The 20,318-nt window shown below is 43.7% G+C and overlaps 1 protein-coding gene across 7 annotated transcripts in view; it reads right to left on the reverse strand.

The window, feature by feature from the left end:
- Window positions 1-20,318, reverse strand: part of GPLD1 (glycosylphosphatidylinositol specific phospholipase D1) — a 64,325-nt gene that overhangs the window by 2,586 nt on the left and 41,421 nt on the right. For 5 of the 7 annotated variants that reach the window (XM_044927889.2, XM_044927895.2, XM_044927878.2 and 2 more), the window contains 13 exons: window positions 18,612-18,748; window positions 15,175-15,361; window positions 10,117-10,227; window positions 8,691-8,765; window positions 8,431-8,587; window positions 7,619-7,760; window positions 6,731-6,836; window positions 6,550-6,643; window positions 3,902-4,078; window positions 3,413-3,573; window positions 1,783-1,809; window positions 1,635-1,685; window positions 1,060-1,221 (listed from right to left, as the gene is read on the reverse strand). In XM_044927889.2, the coding sequence (XP_044783824.2) occupies window positions 1,075-1,221; window positions 1,635-1,685; window positions 1,783-1,809; window positions 3,413-3,573; window positions 3,902-4,078; window positions 6,550-6,643; window positions 6,731-6,836; window positions 7,619-7,760; window positions 8,431-8,587; window positions 8,691-8,765; window positions 10,117-10,227; window positions 15,175-15,361; window positions 18,612-18,748 (1,572 nt within the window). In that variant the 3' untranslated portion in view covers window positions 1,060-1,074. Of the gene's footprint in view, window positions 1-1,059; window positions 1,222-1,634; window positions 1,686-1,782; window positions 1,810-3,412; window positions 3,574-3,901; window positions 4,079-6,549; window positions 6,644-6,730; window positions 6,837-7,618; window positions 7,761-8,430; window positions 8,588-8,690; window positions 8,766-10,116; window positions 10,228-15,174; window positions 15,362-18,611; window positions 18,749-20,318 lie in introns of those variants that run through there. The other 2 variants (XM_025266381.3, XM_006051206.4) reach the window with 1 other exon arrangement.

A 20,318-nucleotide genomic window follows, 5' to 3' on the forward strand; every position in this document is an offset into this window, starting at 1 on the left:
GGCAATACCACAGAAGTAAGCAGTCCTCCTAATCCTAGTTGGTTACTTAATGCTCACACAGAGAAAGGAAGAGAGGAGTCTTCAAAATCGTAACTTTTACTCATGTCTTGGTAAGAGGCCACCCACTCTCATCATCCTCAGGTTGTGTCCATTTTTAAAACATAAACTTTGATTTATCTTCACACTCAAAAGAGTTCTTCAGGGCCCCCAGCCTCAGGTATGTGTTGGGAAAGTGGAGTAATTTTAATATCGACTCATGAACTGTAATTAGGGAGATGAATTTGCAGTGTTAAACAGAAAGGAATCAAATTACTTTTAGATGATCTACACGACCCCCTTCAGTTGGTATAAACAATGGTTCATTATTTGTATACAGTTCATGGGTTCTTAGTAACGTCTGATTCTTGGAAAGTGAATAAAATTTAAAATGCAAACCAAATTTATGATATTCTTATGATCATGTCTTTTGAGAAGCCCCCCATAAGCTTATAATCCATCTCTCTCTTTGTTGTGGTTAAGCTTGCCTATAAATGAGTTAAAGGGCTACTTGAACTGTTAGCCAGTAGAGGGCAGTTTCACCACAGTGCTTACAAGTCCAAGCCACGGCGCCTGCCAAGCCCTGCAGACCTGGTTCTGTACTCAAAAATCTGACGGCTTCTCTAGCCTTTCATAGCACAGTTCACACTTCCAGTTAGCATGTATTACTATATTTGTTTGCCATTTAACTTCCCACATGTTAAATAAATCTTAATTTTCCTCAAGAGCAGACACTTGGTCTCTTTCTCTCTCGTAGCCTAGCACAGATCTGTACAATGTCATGTCCTTAAATAAATGAGTGAAATCAGTGGTTTAGCTGTATGTTTTCAGATAAAATCCTTTAAATGTGTCATGGCTATTAAAATTCAAAGTGTGCATATCCTTTGACCTAGTTGTCTTCCAGAAATCTAGCCAGCAGAGATATTTGCACAATTATTCTAAAGTCATACAAAAAGAAACAAATACATAACAAATATATTGTTAGTATGTATTTGGTTCATTCCTAAAGAACCAAAATATATTGACAGTACTTAGCCATTATGGCAAGGGTTGGCAGACTTTTAACAGTGAAGGACCAGGATAATATTTTAGGCTTTGTGGGACATCAGTCAGCTGCAATTGTGGTGGAGTATCAGAGGTAACTGCAGTCCATGGGGTCGCAAAGAGTCGGACACGACTGAGCAACTGAACAAGCAGCAGCAGCAGAGGAAGAGAAAAGAATGAACGTGGCTATCTATATTCCAGTAAAGCTTGTTAGAGACACTGCAGTTTGAATTCTTATAAATATCTTGTGTCACAAAATATTCTCATTTTTTCCAATCATTTAAACATGTCAATCATTTTTAGTTTGTGGATTACACAAAAACAGGCAGCCAGCTGGAGTTGGCCAACAGGCTGTAATTTGCCAACCCCTGTTGTAGAGGATGAAATTGGAGGGGTAGTGAGGAGAACCTTTCACCAAAAAATTATGGGATTGTGTGTTTTCTTTTTTGTGAGTTTTTCAAATGAAATCTAAAATACATGCAAAATGAGAGCACTCTCAAATCCCAGCCTTAGAACAAACTCAAACACCAAAGCTGTACAGTCTTGGCACTTACCTTTTCCTTCGACCTCACAGTGATCACAGAGCTCCCAAACCTTGAGCCTGCCTGTGAAACACATGGTCTGTTAATGGCCTTTGAAAACATACCATATGATTTTATCAACTTGGGAAAGGGCATTTTTCTTCTTTGAGAAGATACTTACTTCAGGAGAAATTAGTACATATTGAGCCTGAAAGAGAGTGATAAGAAAGGGAGACTGTTAATGTTATTGCTGTTCATGGATTTTTTCTTTAACCAGTTTTAATTATACTCACTCAAATTTCTACATCTTAGAGAAGCCCTTTGTCACCAGAAATTCTGCTTACAGGAATTTAGCTCAGAAAAATAGATGTATAAATATGTTTATGTGAATATTTATCTTACTATAACAGCAAAAATTTTAAATAGACTAAGTGACTAACAGTAGTCACTTAAACGGTTTATCTACAGATAAACTGCTAGGTATCTGGTAGATATATTGTGTAAGAATATAGAAAGCATAGAAGACTTATTACATTGATAGGTAGAACAAGATAAAGTTATAAAATTGTATACAAAATCATGTACAATAGGATCATAGCCATTAATATATACACACAGACACGGTGTAACGGTTTAAGGGTGTGCTTAAGAATCAGCTCTTGGTTCAAGTCCCTGTTCTACCATTTCCTAGCAGTGTGACCTGTAACAACTTCCTTCTCTGATCTTCAGTTTCTTTATAATGAACAGAATGCCAAGTTAATAACTTTGATGTGAATTAGATTTTATATGTTTATATAAAGCGCTAGGCATAGTGCTAGGCACTTCTTCAGTCCTGTCCAATTCTTTGACTGTAGCCTGCCAGTCCATGGGATTCTCCAGGCAAGAATACTGGAGTGGGTTGCCATGCCCTCCTCCAGGGGGATCTTTCTGATCCAGGGATCAAACCCACATCTCCTGCATTGGCAGGCAAATTCTTTACCACTAGTGCCACCTGGGAAGCCCAGGCACAGAGAGTAAATGCACAATGCTGCTGCTAAGTCGCTTCAGTCGTGTCCGACTCTGTGCGACCCCATAGACGGCAGCCCACCAGGCTTCCCCGTCCCTGGGATTCTCCAGGCAAGAACACTGGAGTGGGTTGCCATTTCCTTCTCCAATGCGTGAAAGTGAAGTCGCTCAGTCGTTTCCGACTCTTAGGACCCCATGGACTGCAGCCTACCAGGCTCCTCCATCCATGGGATTTTCCAGGCAAGAGTACTGGAGTGGGGTGCCATCGTACATAAATGGTAGTAATTAAGTTCACAGAAAAAAATACTAGCAGGACACACATCAAAAGGTTACTAGACATCTCTGCAAGAGTGGAATTCTAGGTAGACTTTCATTTTCTTTGTACTGCATTTTCTAATAGTTCTACAATAAACTTTCCTTTTTCCAATTTGAAAATTAAATTTTAAGTTTAAAATAACAGCCAAGTGTTTTAGATCCAAGGAACTTAAGCAATGAAAGATGAAATAAAAAGAGCTGGAGTCTTCATGAAACTCCAGTGGCTATAGCCTGTTTTTTTGCTGTGGGCTCCTAACCAAGAACCAGTAAGACACCACATCCAGCTGAACTTCAGCCATGGGTGCAAACACTGCAGAACTGCAGGAAAGCCAGCAGCTTTCAAGCAAGTGACTGTGTTCTGACCTTAGGTATGGGTCAGGTTACCTGAGTCCAAGTAGAAACTAAGTGTTCTGGAGTGGACATAATTTACCAAAGCATCAGCAAGTAGCTGTCCTTTCCCAGTTTGGTGTGGCAGTGTGTACAACACTTACCTTTTCTTCTGGACACGGAGTTACCCATGATTTGCATTTGCCTGTGACGTCACCCACGGCGATCTGTTTGCCATTAAACACATAAACACGGCCATCCTCTTCCCCCATCAGTCCCGCAGTTGCGTCTGTGATCCTCAGCGGGGCTGCTATGATGATTTCATCTGTGAACAATGAAAACCAGCAGAAGGAAGTGTCTTATTCCTTGCTGTCATCCTTTCCATTGTTCCACTGCTGGATCCTCACCCAGCCTCCCACTAATAATAATGCATCCTTCACTGGTCTACCCTGATTTCTTTCCAACGCAGTCAGAGGCTTTTGCGTTCTGTTTCATCATTCATTCATGTGGGTGGCTCTCATGTCACCATGTTCAAGAAGTACAACTCACTCTTGTACATCCGGCTCTGGTCTTGATTCATTATGAGGCTAGAACAGGGGTGATCCCATGAGGGGGACCCATCTTCTTGGCCAGAGCCACCGTTCCTTTCCTACCTGAGCCATCATTATCCAAGTCACTCAAGTGCAGAACGCCACCAAATCGGGAGAAGCGGCGGTTTCCACTGAAGGTGCTGAGCAGAGAAGGCTGCGAGTCAGGTGTCAGTTCATACATCTGAGCGCTCCCACCTTGGTGCAGGGTCACGGTCAGGAATGACACCTTAGACACGACATCTGAAATAAACCACGAAACAGTAGCTGCCACCGTCACAAGAACGAAGCGAGGACACAGACTTGCAGTGACAGGGGAAACTCGGTCAGATTTGTGAATGCCAAGACTTTACATATGATCATTGCAAAAGGTGTGGAAAACACCCAAAAAGAGTATAAAGAAGAAAATGTATATAATGCATATATTTGTTTCTGGAGAGTGATATATATGTACATATACACACATACACATTTTAACGGGGTTTTTTGCAGATTACAAAATTCCTTTTACAAAGCTTTGGTTTTGTAATTAATACTAAGATAAATGATATTTATGAATTCCTATGATCCTTCCCCCTTTATTAAAATAAAATTTAATTTTCTGAGAACAGATTTTTTAGAAGGGACCCATCTAGCATTGGATTTGGGGAATGAATATTATTTTTAAGGCTCTTGCCATTTTGCCAAACCTCTTACTAGAGAAAGTACATCAGTCTACATTTCACCAGCAGTGTGTGAGTTCCCAGTCTCACCTCCACCTTGTCATTGAGTATTCTTTTTCATACCATAAATACTTTGTAGCTTTTAATGAGTACCGTAAAAGCTCCACTGAATATTTAAACGGCTGTGTGTCATGGCCACAGTCGGACCCAGAGATCCTGCCAAGCCAGAGGCTGTGGGGAGAGAGTGAGGAGGATAGGCCTAACTCTAATTATTCGTTTACTCGAACTCGCCCTGCAAGTGGGTCAGATTTTTCACATTTCACTCAATCTGTCCATAGAGCTGTGATTCCCCAACTCTACACTGAAACATTTCAGTGAACTCATGGGTATACTGCAATTGTCTTTAATTTTTGCTGGTGAGACAGTGACATCTGTCTGATGCCACATGACCCACCTGCTGGGGGAGGTCCCAGTTTCAACACTAGATCCCTACAGTCCTTTCAATGATGTCATATCTTTGCAAAATTGGAGTTTTATCATAACGGGTTGTTATGATAAAATGCAGGCACCACTGGAAAAGCAGTGCAGGTCAAAATAAGGATGATCTGAGTCCAGGGTTTGGGAAGTGGCACAGGGCCCCAGAGGAGCTGTTAGGACAGAAACACACAGCAGGCAACCTGTTCAGTCGCTCGGGGCCCCGTGCTGAGAGGCCCTGTGCGTGGCTTTAGGCTTGTTCAGTTCAGTTCAGTCGCTCGGTCGTGTCCGACTCTTTGCGACCCCATGACTGACCTGCAATTCTGGATAATTTACCAGGTTTTTATTTTCCCTGGGCCCCTCAAATTACATGGGCAAAATACAAGTAAAAAGAGGAACGTCTGAACAAGGTTGGTGGGTCATATCTATGTTGGTAACATGCTTGTGACACTGGCTATGGTCTGCAAGATGCCACTGGGGAAGCCGGATCAAATGTGACGTGACTATCATTCCTTACAGCTGCAGGCGAATTTACATACCTATCTCAACAAGCATCATTTATACATCACATATATCATGATATATATAATTAACCTTTCTGTTTTACATTTTACACAGTATTTTATAATAGAGAAAATGACTAAGGCAGTAAAGGGGCCAAGACTAAGAAAATTTGGGATGCTCTAATTCATAGCACTCTGACACCAACGTGGTGAGACAGAATTAGTGATGTGTGTTGCAGGAGTTTAACTAGACTCTGTAACCAAGAGTTACACTACCTCGACTCTGTAACCAAAAAAAACAAAAAACTATTGCAGAGTTAGGACACAGCTTTATAACAAGTTGCTGACTTAACTCGTGCATTGAAAAATTTAACCATTCCTTTGCCCAATTCACTTCTGCTTATTATTCAAATACATTGTATGAAACAAAAATATTTCTGAAAAATAATTTGACAGTATGTATTAAGAGCCTTAAGACTGGGCCATCTGACAGTAAATGTTGGCATGTACATATGCAAAAAAAAAGTGATACAGGTATCAAAAATCATGTTTTAGACTACTTAATATGAGAACATGCTCAAGATATAATATTAGGTGTGAAAATATATTTCCTTATATTTTCACAAATTTCTACAATAAGCATAATCCACTTTTATACTCTTGGAGAGAATCATTTTTTGCTTGTTTGTTTTGTTTTTAACTTTCCCATAAAGTAAACAAAATACTGTTTTATTAACGTAAACTCTCAGAGTGGACCTGTTCCCAGCGAACTGGTTTATAAAATTTGCTGTGTCTCCAAGCTCAGTGGGACAGGAGTTTTAAAAACACACCAAGTTACTTTCATGTGTGATTTTCAACAGATCTCTGAATGTGGATACTGTAAGCTGTATTTTGCATTCAGGGAGTTTAAAAGCAACTTCCCCCAAGGTAACCCAGGTTGCTATTAATGAGAAAAACAAATATTCAAACTCAGGTCTATCTGCCTCCAGAGCTCATAACTTTCCCTCAATATGACATGGTCAAGGAGTGACACAGCTATTCATGAAAAAGTGAAGTTTCATGGCGGGTGACCTACCTTGAGTTGGGGCCCCCACCAGCAGCACTTGGGTCCGGGTCCCGTTCACCATCACATGGCCACTAGACAGGGAGGTACCCAGTTTCCCCATTGCCTGTGAAATGCAGTAAGTCACTACAGTACAGCTGAGAAACTTTCTCTGTGGTGTCCACTTCCCTGGGGAGGGAGGGGGCCACCATACCTTGTCTCCGGAAATGGTAAACCAGCTTTGACAGATTGGCGGGAAATAGCCGTACACCCGTCCAGGGCTCTGTTTCTCATCACGAGTGCGGAATAAGTGGCCCTGACTGGAAGCAAGCACACTGGGCTTAGGTGCTGGGACACAGGATACCGCCCTGGGCAGGAGCTCAGGTCCAAGGAAAGATGACCCACATCTTCCCCACTCACGGCGCCCCCTCCACCCCATGCTACTGGTCCTTGTCATCGGTGTAGGGGAGCTTTCAGAATGAACCCCAATATCAAGGCTCTCCAGGTTAAGAGGTTCACATTCTACTTTCCAACTGACAAAATGGGGGGGTACCTCCTGTTATGGGCTGGATTGTGTTCCCCAAAATTCGTATGTTCAAATCCTAACCGCCAGTACCTCAGAATGTGATAGCATTTGGAGACAGGGTCTTTAAAGAGGTAATTAATTATGCTGAAATGAGGTCATCGTGGTGGGGCCCAGATCCAATATGACTAATGTCCTCATAAGAAGAGGGAGAGACACCAGAGATCAATGCACAGAAAAGAGGCTGCATGAGACGCAGGGAGAAGGTTGTAAGTGACAGAGAGGCACCCTGGAAGATAGCAACCCCCTGACACCTTGATCTCAGATCTCTAATCTCCGAAACTGTGAGATCATCGATTCCTGCTGCTTAAGCCATCCAGACAACCCTAGCAAAATAACAGAGCTCTCTTGCTCAAACTTCTAAAAAGGAACATTTGCAACTTGACCCAGTCTTTGCTTTTCCTTGAAGGGTAGGACTTTCAGAGCCACTTCCTGTGAACCCCACATTCAGTGGGCTCCCCAGGCTTCAGGCACCCAGCCCTTGTGTCACTGGTCCCTGCACCCCACATCAGGTCTCACCTACTGGTGTTCTTCCAGGTCGGGCTTCCAGCCAGGAGCAAAGTCCTGTTGTTGACATTGACACCGTGAAGGGAGTACCCCAACCAAGCAAAGTCCTCCTCGCCTCTCACCATCCAGTTGGCAGCCTCCACATTCAGCTTTTCTGCACAAGACAAGCAGTGCCTTCTACTTTACGTGGAAAGACTACAGGAATGGGAAGAGTGGCCCTTTGTGTAGGATAATGAGAAATGGGTTCATTGAGCTGTTTTTGCCACAACTCTTATGTGCCCCCCACACCTGTCCCCAGTGCCCCAGCATCAGAAATGGAACTCACACTTCATACGAAAAATACATTTCTAGAGCTAGCCTCTGTGAAGTGGAGGGTGCTGTTTAAAAAGAGGACCTGTTGGGAATTTTTTTGGCAGTCCAGTGGTTAGCATGCTGTGTTCTCACCGCCGAGGATCTGGGTTCAATCCCTGGCTAAGGATTCCACAAACTGTGTGCACCCCACCCCCCAAAAAAAGGCCTGTTGGACAGCTGGAGCATCACTGGGATGCTTGAGTGATGCTTCTGAAGAATGCTTTTCATTCTTTCATTGAGAAACTATGAGGGTAACTATTGCCCCTCCCCCACTGCTTTGGATCCAGGTTGACACACTGGACTCTGTCCACATCACTTGCTGAAACATCTGGAAGAGTAAGAATGTTAGAGAATTCAGGTGAAACCACACACAACAAGGAAAATAGGACCGAAATCCCTATGCAAGAGAAGGCACCACAGACCAGAGCAGTGGGGGTCTCCGCCCACCCCACCCCCACCCCAGCAAGCACTACCTCGGTTGCTGTAACTGGAGGCAGAGTAAAATGCAGCCACAATTCCCTTCTGTTTCCCTCCACCTGGAGCAAAAGGGGAGCCAATCACCAGGTCCGGTTCACTATCTCCATTCACATCTGCCGCCAGGAGGGTCCAGCCCAAGTTACAGTAGGTATCCTGAAGAGAAAAACGGGAACCCAACCACCTTTAATTCAGCCTTGAGGCAATTAGGATGTGGTGAGCTCTTGTTTTCTGTACCTGGTGAAGGTGGTCAACATACCTGGCAAGAGATGGTGACGTTGGGGGAAGAAGATAGTTGTCCTTGTTTGGAACCAAAGTAGACATACACTGCACCCTAGACAAGGACAAACCACAGCGCGATCGTGAGACCTGGGAATCTTAAATAAGAGCAAGACAAAGATGACTGATGATGAAATAAATCACCGTCAGAGCCCTGTAGGGTCAAGGAGCTCAGTTACTGACTGAAGTCAGTGTCCAGTCCATTACATCAGCCTCTTCCATCAGATTATTAAGAGACAGTCCCCAAAGCAGAAATCGTCATTTTCATCATGGTCTCCCCCACATCTTGCTCTGGGTCTGCCATCCATAATTGTTCACCATATTTGCAGAATGAGCTACTCAACTGCCCATGACTCTATCAAAGCCCAGCTCAGTTTCTGGCTCTTCCACGAAGCCCCACCACCACCACAACCTAGCCCATTACTTCTCTCAACACCAGTACATCTTGTCAGTACCACTCACTTGCCTTGGGACACAGGCCGTGCTGTTACTGTGTGATGAACCTGTTCCCATCTTACAACTTGCCTCTCTCCATCCCTCCTCCTTCTAGAATCATTTCCTTTCCACGGTGAGCTGAGGACTGAGTACACAGTGATGGATAAGACCAATCTCTACCCTCCCCAAAAGCTGGCCAAGGGGCAACTGTGGCACTGAAGTGTGAGGAGCTACAAAGGGGCAGCGAGCACAGGACGACAGAGTCCCCCGAAGCAAGGCTTAGATCACACTTCCTCCAAGAAGTGACGCGTTACCCGCTACAGGGAAAAAAAAAAAATGGAAAAGGGGTTTTCCAGGTAGAAGGAACTAGATGAGCATGAGTCCTAATATGAGGGCACCCGATGGGTCTGGATGACAAATTGTTCCCATGACTCAAGAGTTGACAAGAGAGGGGAAGAGGTGAACCCAGTGGAAGAGGGTGATGAAGGGCCTTTGACTCCACAGCCACTCACGATGCTCGGCTACGGTGTGGACTAGGGGGAGGAGAGCCCTGTGGGCCAGGACCCAGGATCTCTGCTCTCAGGGAGAAAAAGAGGGAATGTGCTGGATTCCATGCCTGAGAGGAAGGATCCAGGGACTCACCTCCCTGCCCCATGACAGGAAGCTGTGGATTAGCTGGAATTTCTGCCTCCCTTCACCATCTCTCAGCATCCCCGGGGGAGGAATGGAGGGAAGGAGAATGCAGGACCTGGTGGAATTGGGAAATCCCACCTGTGAAGCCAAACTGAGGCCAGGGAGGGAGGAACAGGATCTGCCAGGTAACCTGAGGTCACAACAAGGGCCTGAATGGAGGGCCGGGATCATCTCCCCACAAACACTGCCTGGCACCCCTTCTGCCTGCTTCTCTCCGGAGGCTCCATGGGCACCAGCCTCCACTCCCACTATTCCCCCCTCCCCACCAGCCTCCTTACTGTGTATGTGAGCTTCTCGGAGCCCACCGAGGGGGCTCCCACAGCCAGGTCAGGCACGCCATCCACGTTAAAGTCCAGCACAGCCACAGCCGAGCCAAATCGACCTGAGGGCTGAAGAGACACCAGTTACTCCCCTTGGGCCGAGCCACAACCTTCTGAAGAGCACACCTCACTCCCTGGGGACCCCATCAAGCACCCAGGACCGAGAACAAGACTGTAGCCTGCTCATAACACATCCATGACCCTCTAGATGGCTATCTCACCCTAAAGATGTTTCTGGCACATCTGTCTGCCTCAAGGAGAAGAAAAGGTGCCGGAGAGAAGAATGTAGGTCCAAAAGAGACACAAATGTAAAGAACAGACTGTTGGACTCTGTGGGAGAAGGCGAGGGTAGGATGATTTGAGAGAATAGCATTGAAACATGTATATTAACATATGTGAAATAGATCTCCAGTCCAGGTTCAATGCATGAGGCAGGGTGCTCAGGGCTGGTGCACTGGGATGACCCTGAGAGATGATGGGGAACACATATACACCCATGGCTGATTCATGTGAACATATGGCAAAACCACCACAATATTATAAAGTAATTAGCCTCCAATTAAAATTTAAAAAAAAAGAGCATAGGTCCTTAAAAGTTCTAGGTTTTCAGAAAATGGTCTTGTGTATACTTATTAAGGACTAGACTCCTCTTGGAAAGTACCCAAGATGATAATCACTTAACAGCAACTAATGTCTGTCTAATACTCAAGATGTTCTAGAGCTGTACTAACCAGTGCAGTATTCACTAGATAAATGTGGCTGTAACATTTAAATTACTTAAGTCAATTTTTCAGTTTCACCGGCCACATTCAAATGTTCAGAAATCAAAACACTTAGTAGCTACTATACTGAACAGCACAGCTTTAAAGCATCTCCATCATTACTGAAGGGTCTATTGATTCTGCTGTAGACATTGTTCAATCATTTTACATGGAATATTAGCCCCTAATTTCATGTTTTACAGATGGAAAACTCAGCCCATTCAGGTACCATTTTCTTCCAAGGTGGGTTTTCTAGATCTTCTATCTCCTGCTGTCTGGTATCAGCCTAGACCTAAAGGTAACTCATGAGGTTCTCCTATCCTTTCACAACTTATCTAGCAATGAAGAGTCTTGCACAAATGATGCTTGCTACATCACACACACACACACCCCCCACATCCCACATCTCTTATTTGTTGGTTAATCTCTCTCTTATTTGTTGGTTAATCTCAGATGTGCAATGGCATCTGAGAACACAGCCCCTTTCTACCGGGTAGGGGAAGGTGGGGTGGGTACTTGATAAACGAGAAAGGATTGCCTGGAGACAGAAGCAAGCTGGGGCAGGTTGGGGACCCATAAGTAGGGGCCCCTGCCAGCTGAAAACAGGTTCATTTCATCAACACCAGCTCTACTAGCAAGCCCTCCTGCAGGGTAACTCATTCCAAGAAAAAGCATAGCATTCTAAAATAGGTAGATGCTTGATGGAATTCCAGCTGAGCTATTTCAAGTTCTAAAGGACGATGCTATTAAAGTGCTGCACTCAACATGCCAGTATATTCGGAAAACTCAGTGCAGGCCACAGGACTGGAAAAGGTCAGTTTTCATTCCAATCCCAAAGAAAGGCAATGCCAAAGAATGTTCAAAATACCACACAATTGCACTTATCTCACACACTAGCAAAGTAATGCTCAAATTCTCCAAGTGAGGCTTCAATAGTACATGAACCGTGAACTTCTAGATGTTCAATCTGGGTTTAGCAAAGGCAGAGGAACAAGAGATCAAATTGCCAACATCCACTGGATCATAGAAAAAGCAAGACAGTTCCAGAAAAACATTTACTTCTGCTTTATTGACTATGCCAAAGCCTTTGACTGTGTGGATCACAACAAATCGGAAAATTCTTAAAGAGATGGAAATACCAGACCACCTTACTTGCCTCGTGAGAAATCTGTATGCAAGTCAAACAGCAACAGTTAGAACTCGACATGGAACAATGGACAGGTTCCAAATTGGGAAAGGAGGACATCAAGGCTGTATATTGTCACCCTGATTATTTAACTTATATGCAGAGTACATCATGCGAAATGCTGGGCTGGATGAAGCACAATCTGGAATCAAGACTGCCAGGAGAAATATCAATAACCTCAGATATGCAGATGACACCACCCTTATGGCAGAAAGCGAAGAACTGAAGAGCCTCTTGATGAAAGTGAAAGAGAAGAGCGAAAAAGTTGGCTTAAAACTCAACATTCAAAAAATGAAGATCATGGCATCTGGTCCCATCACTTCCTGGCAAATAGATGGGGGAAAAGAATGGAAACAATGACAGACTTTATTTTCTTGGGCTCCAAAATTACTGCAGATGGTGACTGCAGCCATGAAATTAAAAGACTCTTGCTCCTTGGAAGAAAAGCTATGACCAACCTAGACAGCATATTAAAAAGCAGAGACATTACTTTGCTGGCAAAGGTCCATTTAGTCAAAGCTATCGTTTTTCCAGTAGTCATGTATGGATGTGAGAGCTGGACCATAATGAAAACTGAGCACCGAAAACTGATGCTTTTGAAGTGTGGTGTTGTGGAAGATGCTTGAGAGTCCCTTGAACTGCAAGGTGATCAAACCAGTCAATCCTAAAGGAAATCAGTCCTGAATATTCATTGGAAGGACTGATGCTGAAATTGAAACTCCAATACTTTGGCCACCTGATGCAAAAAACGTTTCTCATTGGGGAAGGCCCTGATGCTGGGAAAGATTGAAGGCAGGAGGAGAAGGGGACAACAGAGGATGAGATTGGTTGGATGGCATCACCAACTCAATGGTCATGAGTTGGAGCAAGCTCCAGGAGTTGGTGATGGACAGGGAGGCCTGGTGTGCTGTAGTCCATTGGGTCGCAAAGAGTCAGATACAAGTGTGCAACTGAACTGAATTTGAGATATCTATCCTAATCTTCCATTTTATAGATAAGGACCAGAAAGGTTAACTGCAGACCAAGAATGATGGCTACAAGATTCCCATCTTGTAATTCCTATCTTGCATGCCGTATGTGGCATCTTCCCCATTACTTAAGGACACTGGGAGACAAAGGCATGGAGTTACCTCCTTCCTCACTCCAAGGATCTTGGATGGAGTTTCCCATCCCCAGGAAGCAGCTGCCTCTCTTACTCCTGGTCTACAGGAGCCCAAAGGATTATACTTTACACCACAGTCTGACAGGGGAATGGCTTGGTGAAGAGGAAAGAAGTAACAGGAATGGGTTAATTTATTTTGGAACTTTTTCATGTGGTGTCAGAAGGGCCCAGAAAATGCTGTCCCTGTCCCTCTGGGACTGTGTGATCATGTACTCTGCCATCAACTTAGTTACACCTCTTGGACTCAGGGGCTCCTTCCATCAGAGCTTAAAGTGAAAGTGAAGTTGCTCAGTCCTGTCCAACTCTTTGCAACCCCATAGACTGTAGCCTGCTAGGCTCTTCCATGCATGGGATTTTCCAGGCAAGAATACTGGAGTGGGTCACTGTTTCCTTCTCCAGGGGATCTTCTCAACCCAGGGATCGAACCTGGGTCTCCTACACTACAGGCAGACTCTTTACCATCTGAGCCACCAGGGAAGACCTATCAGAGCTTAAACTAGATTATAAACCACTGGACTTTTCATTATTTAATGTATGTTCAGAAGCACCATCCTATTTTTTCACACCATTAACTCCACAATGAAAGGTTTAGTGGGGTGTCTGGGACAAGTAAAAGTCTGACCCCAACTCCCCTGATGCTTGATATTTGGAGTCTGCAGTGCCACCAAAGACCCCACACTCATCTGTGGTGGGTCACAGGGCTCAATCAGCCCCTCCTTACTTATCCCTCAGGTAAGGACGAATACCAATCATGTCCAGGAGGAAAACCCTCCAGGTCTCTAGTGATTCCAAGAGGAACTCATGCTGCCTCCATGTGGAACATCTGTACAGTCACTGTGGGATTTTTCTGGTAACGAATAACCACTTAAAACAAAGGAATAAAATCTGGCCAAAATCTAGAGTTTAGTTAATAGTAATTTACCAGTGTTGGTCTCTTAATTTGGACAAGAATGCCATAATTATGTAAGATGTTAACACAGGGGAAACTGGGTCAAGGGTACATGGGAACTCTCTGGACTGTCTTTACAATTCACTGTCTTTTCTGTGAATTTAAAATTCTTCCAAGAGGACCTCCCTGGTGGTCCAGTGGTTAAGAATCCACCTGCCAATACAGGAGACATGGGTTCGATTTCTGCTCCAAGAAGATTCCACATGCTGTGAAGCAACTGAGCCCACATGCTACAACTGCCGCAGCTCGTGCCCCCTAGAGCCCGTCTCTCCAACAAGAGATGATGCATGTGTCTGACTCTTTGCAATCGCATGGATTATAGCCCATAAGACTCCTCTGTCTATGGAATTTTCCAGGTAAGAATACTGGAGTGGGTTGCCATTTCTTCCTTCAGGGGATCTTCCCAACCCAAGGATTGAACCCACATCTCCTGCAATGGCAGGCAGATTCTTTACCACTGAGCCACCTGGGAAGCCCCACAATGAGAAGTCCACACGCCTCAACTAGAGAGTAGACGCCTCTCACTGCAACTAGAGGAAGCCCATCCACAGCAATGAAGCTCCAGCACAGCCAAAAATAAATGTTTTTAAATTTTTTAAATAAAACTCTTACAAGATAAAAAATCATTTATATTAAAAAAAAAAACACCCCAACAAAACAAAACAAGGTTTTGTATTATCATATTATCAAGACATCACATCCTGATTGGTTATTCAAAGGCACTCGATAGTATGGGTGTTTCGGAAGGTGTCGGACAAACCACTAAAAGATAAAGAGACAATGAGATCAATGAAGTGAACATGCTTTTCAAAATAAAAGTCACTACACAGATGCAGGCCCCTGGCTGTTTGTTACTATCATTGTTCTCACCATTGGACATTTATCCTGTACAGTGTGCCGGGAAAGGCTGGCAGTGGCTTATCAACTTTGAAAGGGAAAATGTGAGATGCGGCCTCACCTGGAAACCCTCCAGGATCCCGTGGGCCTCCTTGTCCAGGTCCAGGTCGACAGGGGGCAAGCCCAGGTCATTGCCATAGATGAGGTACACGCGTCCCACGTGAATGTGGCCTGGGTGGCTGTAGCCAGGGGCGCCCACCACCAGGTCACCGTATCCATCCTGGTTGAGATCAGCCGAAGTCATCGCCCTGTAAGAAGAAGACAGAACCCACTGCAGTGCTACTGAGAGCTCTGGGCAGAACTGTCTCCTGTTCCTTTCTAGACTTTAGAATTTAACTTCCTCTCATTGGTTTTTCCATCCAAAAATATTCAGAGGTTATATTCACCTCTGAGGTTATATTGTTTGTGGGATTCAGTCTTGTTCTCCAGAGGGAAAAAACAAAGACGAAATTGGACAAATTAAGGCCTCGGAGCATTTCTGGACCATAGAACCTGAACACACAAAAAACACCCTCACAAAGCTTCTTGTTCTACATGCAAAACCCAGAGCAGACAAAGCACAATTCCAGGCTCCACGTGAGAACAGAGAGGAAATTCACCTTGAGCCAGTGACACAGATTGTTTTACAATTGGCTCAATGCATCTCAGTTTGTCACCTGATCAAAGACAAGCTTGTGGTAAGTAGACCATTTTATTTCTACTATAGCTACACAGAGTGCCTTATATTGGAAAAAATTAAAGAGCCTTAGTGGATGTTTCTAAATAAGAGTCTATGACCTGCTGGTTAAAGAGAGGGACAAACTGAGTCAATTGTTCAAATGTCTCGTTTGGGGCTGGAATGACCAAGTCATGTATTTATTTTGGCTCTGATGGCCACATAAAGAATAAATAGCAGGGACTGCTCTGGTGGTTCAGTGTTTAGGAATCCACCTGCCAATGCAGGGGACATGAGTTCGATCCCTGGTCCCAGAAGATTCCATATGCCACAGGGCGACTAAGCCAGTGCACCACAGCTACTAAGCCTGCGTGCTGCAACCACTGAAGCTCCCGTGCCTAGAGCCCCTGCTCTGCAACAAGAGAAGCCAGCGTAATGAGAAGCCCGCACACCACAACAAAGAGCAGCCCCCACTTGCCGCAACTAGAGAAAGCCTATGAAGACCGAGTGCAGCCAAAAGTAATTTTTTTAAAAACAAGAAACAGCAGAACAGAGGAAAAAGAGAAGAGCAGTTTCTAACGGGTGTGATGCCTGGTGGATGGGGTCAGACACACACCATGGAGACACTGCTGGTCTGTATTCTCAAGGTGGGACCCTGGCCAGTAATGGCCCCCGAGAAGGAGCTCTGTGCTGCACCCCTGTCCATGTGGCAAAGAGCCCAGCAGAAGGCCCTCATTTGGATTTTCAGGAAGGCGGCCAAGAAGAACCATTCATTATTCACAAATGAACAGCCAGTTAAGACAGCACTCAACCCCCATTCCTTGTGCTGGAGCTGAATACATGAGCAGCCTGAAGAGGAAGGGCTATTGGTTTATTGTTCCAAGGAAATTGCAATGTTATGTGTATTTTAAAAGTGTGATTTTTAAAAAGACATTTTATAAAAACCTCCAAAAAAAACAGTCACTTTTACATCCTTGGGCTGTTTGGTTGTGAAACACAGTCACCTAAAACAAAGCTCCCTTATCAAGTTTATGATTAATCTCTCTATCCAAACCTTTATTCCCTTTCTTGTGCCCTCTGACCTCAATCCTGTGCTAACTGAACACTAATCAACCGGAGTAAGATGACTAAAGCTACTATTGTCCATAACACTGTAAATGTACTGTAACTGATGTTGTAGATGTCATCATTAGCATACAAACACAGCTTGTTTCTTCAGGGCAGGATAAGCTAATAGATCCCCAGACCATGGACCACCTGGCCAGAGAATTGCAAACCAGAAACATCCTAACCCCTGAAATTATGATTAAGAAATGTCACAGGATGTTCATCCCAGCTTCCTTGGTCTTCCCCTTTAAAACACTCTAACTCAGAGACCAAATTGGCGTGGACCTGAGGCTTATCCCCATCACCCTTGCTTGGTGCCCTGCGATAAACACTGTGCTTTCCTTCACCACCACCTGCTGTCAGTACACTGACTTTGCTGTGCAGCAGGTGATGGAAACCTGAGTTGAGTTTGGTAACAGTTGTTCTTTAAAAATCAGAGGAATCCCTAAAATTCTCTTTATTATTGTCGTGTCCCAGGCTTTTGCCTTATGAAGTTATAATAGTCCTGTCAGTATAATAGCCACCTACTTTTATCCTTCTAATGTCATTAGATGCCAAAAAATGTGTAATAATCTATCTGCAAAAAACACTGAAGTTTAAAAAATATTCTATAAAGTAATAGTTTATTGCTGTGGTTATTTAATAAAGTCAAACTTCCTTATATTTAAACATATTTTTTGGTCAGAATGGCAATCATCAAAAAGTCTAAAAATAATAAATGCTGGAGAGGGTGTGGAGAAAAGGGAACCCTCTTACACTGTTGATGGGAATGTAAATTGATACAGCCATTATGGAAGACAGTGTGGAGATTCCTTAAAAAACTAGGAATAAAACCACCATATGACCCAGTAATCCCACTCCTAGGCATATACCCTGAGGAAACCAGAACTGAAAAAACATGTACCCCAATGTTCATTGCAGCACTATGTAATAGCTAGAACATGGAAGCAACCTAGATGTCCGTAGACAGATGAATGGATAAAGAAGTTGTGGTACATATGCACAATGGAATATTATTAAGCCATAAAAAGGAATGCATTTGAGTCAGTTCTAATGAAGTGGATGAACCTATTATACATTAGATAGAATGAACCTATTATACAGAGTAAAGTAAGTCAAAAAGAGAAAGATAAATATCATATACTAACACATATATACAGACTCTAGAAAGATGGTGCTGAAGAATTTATTTGCAGGGCAGCAATGGAGAAACAGACATAGAAAACAGACCTATGGACATGGGGAGAGGGGAGGAAAGGGTGAGATATATGGAGAGAGTAACATGGAAACTTACATTACCATATATAAAATAGATAGCCAATGGGAATTTGCCCTATGTCTCAGGGAACTCAAACAAGCGCTCTGTATCAACCTAGAGAGGTGGGATAGGGAGGAAGGTGGGAAGGAGGTTCAAGAAGGAGGGGACATATGTATACCTAAGGCTGATTCATATTGAGGTTTGACAGAAAACAAAAAAATTCTGTAAAGCAATTATCCTCAATTGAAAAATAAATAATTTTTTTTTAAAAATCAAGGGTTAACAAAAAAACATATTTTTGACCAATTTTAAGGAGATAGTTTTATCTTTACCATAAATTAAGCAATAAATTCATGTTTTTGTTGATGAATTGATTTGAAAATGAAGTGTTAACAGGCACCATGTTAAACATTTGTGAATGACTGCTTGAAATTAATACTGATGAAAATATTCAGGAATTAGATACACTCATACCTACCAACCAAGCCTTGTGTAGGGAGATGACAAGTAGTAAGATGCTGAGGGGCTAGAAACATGTGTCAGTGGCTGAGAGCTGCCAATAAACATTTCACGTATGCTCCTCTCCAAAGACTTGTACATGAAGGATAAGGAATCCTGAAATTAAATGATTACAGACAGAAAAAGACACGGCATAATCAACAAAGCTGCTGCTTCATGTCAAAGGCATTCGACTTTAAGAAATAAGTTTGAGGTTTTTTTAACATCTATTTATTTACTTGGCTGCACTGGGTCCCAGTTGGGGCACGCAGGATCTTCAATCTTCATTGCAGCACGTGGGTCTTTTAGCTGTATCATCTGAACTCTTAGTTGTGGTATGTGGGACCCAGCCCCCTGACTAGGGATCAAACCCAGGCCCCTGGGAGCACAGAGTCCCAGCCACTGGACCAGCAGGCAAGTCCTAAGAAACAAGTTTTCACAAGTGCTGAAAAATAACTTATTGACTCCTATCAACATGTAAGGAGACTTAAGACTGGAAATTAGGAGAGTGAAATCACACCCACAATATATGCTCAGGGATGGGAGTTATAGCCTAAAGGTCAGTTCCATCTCGAGAAGAAAGAGTCAGTTGAGATTAACCTGAACCAACCAAGTTAGGATAGTCTATTAATGTGCAGGATGTAACCAAACAAAATAATTGTTAAAAAATTAAAATTTTTAGAAGGTAAGTCCACTCAAATCTAGAACTATAAATATATTTGTGTATATATATATCCGCCTTTTCTCCCCACAAACAAATGAACTGGAATGCCACCATAATGCCAGAAACCCTCCCAACCATATTCAGATTGAGAGGCTGCTAGATTTGCTTCGAGTCCCAAGAAGCTGGGAAGGCATGAGGGGCTGGAAGCTGTGTGCAAGAGAAATGGGGGGACAGCAAGGCCCCCAGCTTAGGATGCTGAATTGTTCTTAGTGTGGTTACTGCAGACACACACAGACCAGAGTGGCCCCAAGCAAACTGGGCAGGCATTAGATCCATCCAAGTTCAGGGAACACAACTCAAAATCCACCCCAGGTGACATAAGATCAAATGAGAACTGTCGGCTGCCCCAGAGCAGGTTCAGCTCAGAGCTGTGGGGAGCCCTGAATGCCCAGGCTCCAGGGAAGCACAGCTTAGAAGGGCCCTGTAGGAAGGGACTCAGCCTTCTGTTTTTCCAGTCTAACCTCTCTGGCAGGTCGCCCCCGGATTGCTCACCTGAGGCCCACTTTTGGCTTCCTCTTTCATTCAGAAATAGCCATACCAGGCATCACGCCAGGCCTTGGGAATGTAAACTCCTTCTCTTACACAACTTTTCCTTTTGTGAAGGAGACAGATACAAATAATTGCAGCATGCATGATGTGTGTTTGGACAGAGCTTCCTGGTCTAAGTCTCGGTACATCATTTGCAGAACTCATTGCAAAATGAAAATGCAGAGCTGCTTGTTCAAAAGTTATTAAGAATTTGACCCTCCTCCACTGGCTGGTGAGAATGAAAATTGACACAACCACTATGGAGACAAGTATGGAGTTTCCTCAGAAAACTAAAAATGGATTTATTATATGATCCAGTAATCCCACTCCTGCAAATATCCAGAGAAAACCATGAATTCAGAAAAATACATGCACACCAATGTTCATTGCAGCACTATTTACAACAGCCAAGATATGGAAGTAACCTAAATGCCC

Source organism: Bubalus bubalis, chromosome 2, assembly GCF_019923935.1.
Source record: "Bubalus bubalis isolate 160015118507 breed Murrah chromosome 2, NDDB_SH_1, whole genome shotgun sequence".
Taxonomy (NCBI): domain Eukaryota; kingdom Metazoa; phylum Chordata; class Mammalia; order Artiodactyla; family Bovidae; genus Bubalus; species Bubalus bubalis.